Here is a 7,040-nt window from a genome sequence, read left to right as displayed (position 1 = left end):
GAAGGCAGGGGCGCCATCTCTTCGTACTGGGCCCATAAAGAGGATCGGGTGCAGAGCTGGTCACCCGAGCCCCTGGTTTCGTTCTTCCCTTTAGTGGGAAAGTGTGAGACCACCAGTGAGGGAACCTGATTCAAATCCTGGCTCTTTTGTGAATTAACTATGGAACCTGTGTGAGGTCACTACATTTCTTTGGTCCTCAGTTTTCTCATCTGTCGAGTAAGAGCATTGACCTAGATGATCCTTTCTAGCTCTGAAAGTTGGAATTATATGTCTTCCAATTCTATGATTAAGTGCCTTTCTTAAGGCTCTGTTCTCTTTCTTAAGGATATCAGTCTCAGAATGATTTCCTAGAAACAATAGACCATGATGCAGGAATGGGGAAAACAGAGCTGGGAAAATGAAACCTAAGTCTTGTGCTGACTGCCCATCTTAGTGTAAACCTACCATTTTATACATGTAAGTGAATATTCTTAACTAAGCCTGCAGCCACCTAGAGGAATGTTTTGCTGTATGTCATTCCATCGATATAAAACTGTACAGCGCCAGCTTACTCTTTCTCTGCTCTATCCCTAACTTGGACGTCCACTCTGTACACATCTGCACGACTAGACTTGGCAGGCGTCTGCTCTTCCTTGGATACTGGGGCGCCCTGAATATTTACCATCCCTTTGTTCAAATAGGCAGCCTTGCTGGGGCTGGCGGGAATGTGAGGCCTCACATCTGGAAACTATCCTTTGTCTTGGCCCAAGCACTGTGGCTTGGGAGTGCTATTGTTTCAGGTACACCCCCCCCCCTGCCCATAATCCAAACACATGTGTCCCAGGGAGTAGACTGGAGTGGAGAAGTCAGCAGAGCCAGCAACATCCTTTGGAAAAGGTTCATTGTGTTACAAACTGGGTTCCATTGAGATTAGCGATCCCCTAAGAGTCCTGGAGCCACCACCTCCATTTCCAGATCCTTCCCACCCTTTCCACCCCTCCCCTTCATTCCTGGGCTTTCCCCAGTAGTCTCAGGTGGTGGTGTTCTCCTGAGCCAAGTTTTCTACTAATGTCTTGGTATGCACCCCACCCCAGCCTGGCACGCTGAAGGACAGAGATTGCCCAGTGTCTGGGACAGAGTCTCATTGTCCAGGATGTTATTTACCAGAATTATGTGGAAGGAGCATGACGCTACGTCCTTTCTCTAACACAATGCACTATATTCATCCAACCCAATAAAGAGCTTGAAAGAAAACGGTACATTGCAAAGCATGATATGGAGAGCCCCCTCGCCCCAAAAGGCAAATTATTTTCTCCCAAATTAAAGTCCAGCAACACCTGGATTAGAATGGTAACCTGTTTACTATCCAAGTAAAGAAATGAGGTATTTTCTTTAAACCTAAGCACATCACTCCATTTCCCCTGTCAATGAAACAGTGCAGACTGCAGAGTAGTTCACTTACAGGGAAGTAGGTGGTATTTTTAGTAAGAGCCCATGCAGAGAATCTGAGCCAACACTGAAAATATGTGATTGGGAAGCCCACCACCTGCTGGTAGATGTCTCGCCTGGCTTCCCATTGCTCCAGTTGTCAGAGCTCCCTTGTTTTGCAATTACTTTCTATATTCAGTTTTTTACTTTCCATTATCTATGCATATCTTCTTCCCAGGAGAACATAAGCACCTTGAAGGTAGGACTTATTCATAAGATCATAGATTTACAGGTGAGATTGCTTTGAGGCCATCTTGTCCAAGCCCCTCACTTTATGGGTGAGGAAAGTGAGGCCCAGAGACTTGCCCAAGGGCATATTTGTCTTGTATCTCTAGAGAGTGGAGCATAGTAGGTACTTAATAAATGACTGTTGAATGGAAATCGGATGTCTTCTGATATCCCTGCTCTTCCCACTCTGGAGCTGAAAGACAGTGTGGTGAAGCAGACGCATTTGGTTTTAGAGGACTGGTTCTGTGTGACCTTGGGCAAATCACTTCTCTTCTATGGGTATCTCTGATCACACAAGGCGGGAGAGGTCAGACTAGATAGCCTCCCAAATCCTTTCCAATTCAGATCCTATTTTCTAAGTTTCAAGGGGTCTGAGGCTGCCTCTTGGTCTTCTAAGATGACTCTTTTCTCAGTGAAAGGCCCACACAAATCATTCCTGAAAAATACACCATCGTCAACAAGCCAGCAAATGTACAGGCTGCCACTTCGGTCCCAAGGATGACACAGGTCACAGAAGTGTATCCAGCGCTCCTGTAGATGACCTCCCTCTGCTCGCACACCTCTGAGGCATTGGCAGACTGGATGGAGTGAACATACAGCCCAATGGCCAGCATGCAGGCCAGCACCCCCAGGACATCGGTGACCAGCTCCACCCCAAGGAGCATCCTGGCCTCAGGGACAGATGTGGAACAACCGAGGATGAGGAAAGCTAGAGCTAGGCAGAGCAGCAAACAACTGACCCCCACCAGGTAGTACCCAGCGGGCAGCTTCATCCTGTGGTACTGGAGGTCCAGCTCAGTCAGCTGTGAGAGTTCATCTCCTAGAAACCCCAGGGCAAAGTACGGGTAGCCTCTCAGTCCTCCCAGGCTGAAGAAGCCAGGGGAGGTGCTCTGTGCAGAAGCAACACAAATCAGCACCAGAAGGCTGAGGCTCAGCTCCGCCAGCTGCAGGAGACCTGGAAAAGCTCAGAGAAACAGGAAAAGTTTAGCAAGACTGGTCTGGGAAACAGTCTGGAATGAATGGCTACCCCACTCGCTCTCCCACGACTCCTATCTAATGATAACCATTATATATTTATTATAAAGCAACTACGTGTATATATCATCATATAGAAATAACAAAGCAGAATGATAACACCTATTTATAACATAAATGAAATAAAAATAAATTTATTTTACATTATTAATTAAAAGCACATTTGGAGGGTGCTTTAAAGTTTGCAAAGACCTTCTTGTGATCCTTACAACACATTTACAAGGTTTGTGTTATTATTATCCCTATTTTACAGATGAGGAAACTGAGAGTTAGAGATTAAGTGAATGGCCCAGAGTTGCAAGGTCAAAGGCCTGAGGTGAGATTTGAATTTGTCTCCCTAGCTTCATGCCCAATTCTTTAGTCCTTTTACTACTCCATCTACAGAAGTGAAATCAGACACAGCTTCACATTCAAATGCCTTTTTGATACTCCAGATTTTTCTCAGAACAAGCCACCAGTTTAAGAGTGCCTCAATGCATTTCTAGAAAACAAGCTCCAAGGTTTTCCTACATAGGTAAACCAGTAAGACCAAAGTATACTTGATTGATGTCAGATTTCTGTTATCTCAATAAACACCAGTGGCCCCCATCATCTCCAGTATCATATATCAAATTCTTTGGCATTCCAAGACCTTCATAACCTAGTCTCCCCTGACCTTTCCAGTCTTCTTACACCTTACACTGAGTACCCCCCCCCCAACCCTCACCTTGCACCACCCCCACTTGCTCTGAGATCCAGGATACTGGCCTTCTGGGCCTCTTCTTTCTTTCTTTTGTTTTTAAAATTTTTATTTCTTTATGTTATGGAGGGGAGGAGGTAGAGCAATTGGGGTTAAGTGACTTGCCCAAGGTCACATGGCTAGTAAGTGTTAAGTGTCTGAGGTCAGATTTGAACTCAGGTCCTTCTGACTCCAGGGCTGGTGCTCTATTCACTACACCACCTAGCCGCCCGAGCCCCTCTTCTTTCTGCTACCACTTGCTGGGCCTCTGCAGAACCATAGCCTCTCTTTGGGTTACAGTCAGCAGAAGCCTTCAGGTTTTTGGTAAATCTGCCTTTGGATCTCCTTTGATTTTGATTTTGTCAGTGCTGTATTTCCTAAGCTCTACTTGCTTGGTGACGTAGAATAAAAAAACTTCATTTAATTCTTTTCTATTCCTATGATGCTAATTATGGTCCGGGCAAATCACCTTAGTGTGGGTAGGGAAGGAAACAGGAAGGGAATAAGCATTTATATAGTGCCTGCTGTATGCCTGGCACTGTGTCAAGTGCTTTACTAATATCTTTTCGTTTGATTCTCACAACAATCCTGCAGATTGGTTGCTGTTATTATCCCCATTTTACAGTTGAGGAAACTGAGGCAAATGAATGTTAAATGGCTTGCCCTTGTGACTTAAGTGACTTAATCTTGCAATGATGTAATAAAAGCTCTTCAGAGATGGGATCATACAGAATGTGTGAGAGTAAATTATGTATAAAATTTGCAAAATTGTATTTTCAACAAGCTACTTGATTCAATTACACTAGGACATAAAGAAATAAATCTATTCTACCCTCAACGGTGCTGCTTTTGCATGTTTAATAATCTATTCCACTAAAAGCTCTCTAGGCAAATAAAGTGTCATCTATTCATTATTCTACCACCAGCTACTTTCTGATTGGGTTTTGGGTTGATTTTTTAAACATATATTGCCAAGAGAGTTTAAAGACTCAGAAGGTCTGGAATGAGGCCTAGATGTATGATGTAATCCTATTTCTTGCTTTGCCTCATGATGCGAGTTGACATTCAGGAAGATGAGGGATAGATAGCTCAGTTAACTCTCTTACGTATGTATGTGAATGCACAAGACTAGAATGTAAAGAAATCACAGAATAAAGTCAATCTTCCAAGAACTGTGGAGTTGGAAGGGACCTAAGAAAGGATGTAGACCAGGGATGGGGAACCTGTGGCTTTGAGGCCACATGTGGCCTTCTTGGCCTTTTGACTCAATCCAACTTTTACAGAACAAATTTGATTTGACAAAACTGAAAAGAGCTCCTGCTCTCAAGGAAAAGATATTTTATTGCTAGGAAAAAACTTATATATAGAAATGTAGGAGATTATATATACTCCCATATATACATGTATATATCATATATAAACACACATATATGTGTATATATGAAACATATATAATATATACACACAAAATAGATACAAAGTATGTGTGGGGGCCAACAACTGGGAGAATCAGAAAAGGCCTCTTTTAGGAGGTTATGCTTAAACTAAGACTTAGAGAGAATTTGGGATTCCAAGAAGCTGAGAAGTTGAAGAAAAGTAATCAAAATGGCAGGCTCAGTGTATCCACACAAATGGTACGGAGAGACTTTTCCTAGGGCCAAAATAAGGCAGTGATTACTGATATCCAAATAAATCTACTTTGGTTATATGGAATTTGGACCCAGAAGAATCATTAACAGCAATAAAGACACTATTCAGTTAGTAAAGTCACTGTGATGTTGTCTTGTATTATAATTCAACATGGGGCACCATTTTGTTTTAGCAATGATTGATCAAACCTCTTATCAGTGGAGAAGTGACTTAGCTCAGTGAGTAGAGATCTTGACTTATAGTAAGGAAGAACTAGGCCTAGGTCCCTTCTCTGGCATATGCTGACTAATAACCATGAGCCCATGCTTAGTGTCCCCAGACAACTCAACTGTATAAGCACTGAAATTTCAGAGCGAGTGGTGGTCTGCACTTGCGAAGGAAGTTGCTTAATAGGATCTCCCCCTATGGATGAAATCACTGGTTCCCCTCTCCCAATAAAATCCTACCATTAACTTCGTACCTCTGCCCATATTCCATAGCTCTGACACCTCAATTATTTTCTTACACCCAACAGACTTAGATAATAGTTGTATTCTTATTTCAGAGTGGGGGAAATGTATTTTTTAATATTTTCTTCTTATAAGTCATATAAAGGTAGTAGGACCCACCAAGGAACCTGGAAGATCTGGGATCAAATTTTGCCTTGGAAATATACTAGTTTTGTGACGCTGCTCCCAGCCAACTAAGAATATGAAATACAAAAGAGTTGTCAAACCGTTTTGGTAAAGGGAATTTCAACACTGGGAGTTCCCTCTGCTGATGAAATCATAGCTTCAGAGCCCTACCCCTACCACCAAAAATGTTTATGATGAATGCAATGATGCTATGGATTCTGTATAATTCTAATTTTTTCAATCAATAAATATTTATTAAGAGCCTACTATGTGCCACACTGATGCTTATACTCACAAAACAGCTGCCCTTGCATAATGGTTGAATTCCTATTTCTGGACTGTCAAACTCAACATTTTAAAATATGATTATTCTGCGAGTAAATATGTTACACAAACCAGAGACAGCTGAAGACTAGATCAACTGGTTCAGACTGAGAACAGATGTGACAGTGTTTCTATTTCAAAAGGACAGATTGACATTTAATTATGCATGGTGAAAAATGAAAGGCATAAGTTTTCAGAAGTTAAATCCAAACACTTTTATTAATAAACCTGTGAGCAGTTTTACCTCATAGAAATGTGAAAATGATAAAAGTAATCTTGTTACTGAAGTAGACTGCCTAGACTACGTCAATGATGAAAACTGGGGGTGTAGAGTGCAAAATGCTCCTCTAACTTTACTAATGAGCTGCATAATTAGAGGCCTTAATGAAAGGGGGCCAAACAGGCTGGTGAGGAACAACTTCTAAGTCTGAATTAGAATAAAGCCATCTTATTGGAGGAGAAAGTTTTCTGCTAAAAGGGAAAATACCTAAAAATCAAAAGCCTAGGGTTAATAACACAACATCTTAATTGCATTGGAACAAGCTACAGAATGGGACTGGTCAATGGGAACCTAGTCCTGGGAGCAAATTCATGTGAATGTTTGGTGAGCATGCTTCTGGACAGGGGTAATGGAGGGTCCTGCTCCCCACTGGAGAGCACACACAGGTGTTCTGTGACTCTAGTCTACTTGCCGTGTGCCTCATTGTTCAGCTGCTAAGTTGGAACTGGGTGTAAGTAGAAAAGATTTCAATGGGAGCAAATCCACCTCTTTCCTGGTAGTGAGGGAGGCAAGAACTGTTGTAAACCTCCAAGTGGAGAGAGCTGGGAGAAGGGGAGAGAGGGAAAGAAGGAGGGGGAGGGGGAGAGCGAAGAAGAGGGGGAGAGAGGGAGAGGGAGGGAAGGAAGGAGGGAGGGAGGGGGAGAGAGGGAGAGAGAGGGAGAGAAAGAGAGAGAAAGAGAGAGAGAGAGAGAGAGAGAGAGAGAGAGAGAGAGAGAGAGAGAGA

At 42.7% G+C, this 7,040-nt stretch overlaps 1 protein-coding gene across 5 annotated transcripts in view; it reads right to left on the bottom strand.

Annotated features, from left to right (window-relative positions):
* Positions 1-865: 865 nt before the first annotated feature.
* The window catches only part of LOC138170733 (MARVEL domain-containing protein 3-like), a 22,431-nt gene continuing 16,256 nt past the window's right edge, over positions 866-7,040 (bottom strand). For 2 of the 5 annotated variants that reach the window (XM_069100239.1, XM_069100240.1), the window contains exon 4: positions 1,178-2,659. In XM_069100239.1, the coding sequence (XP_068956340.1) occupies positions 2,088-2,659 (572 nt within the window). In that variant the 3' untranslated portion in view covers positions 1,178-2,087. Of the gene's footprint in view, positions 2,660-7,040 lie in introns of all 5 variants that reach the window. The other 3 variants (XM_069100243.1, XM_069100242.1, XM_069100241.1) reach the window with 3 other exon arrangements.

Source organism: Petaurus breviceps, unplaced genomic scaffold (genome assembly GCF_028583685.1).
Source record: "Petaurus breviceps papuanus isolate PSGF00001 unplaced genomic scaffold, PetGlider_PUasm1.0 38, whole genome shotgun sequence".
Lineage (NCBI taxonomy): Eukaryota > Metazoa > Chordata > Mammalia > Diprotodontia > Petauridae > Petaurus > Petaurus breviceps.
The sequence above is the reverse complement of the archived record's forward strand: the minus strand, read 5'-3'. Positions and strand labels throughout refer to the sequence as shown.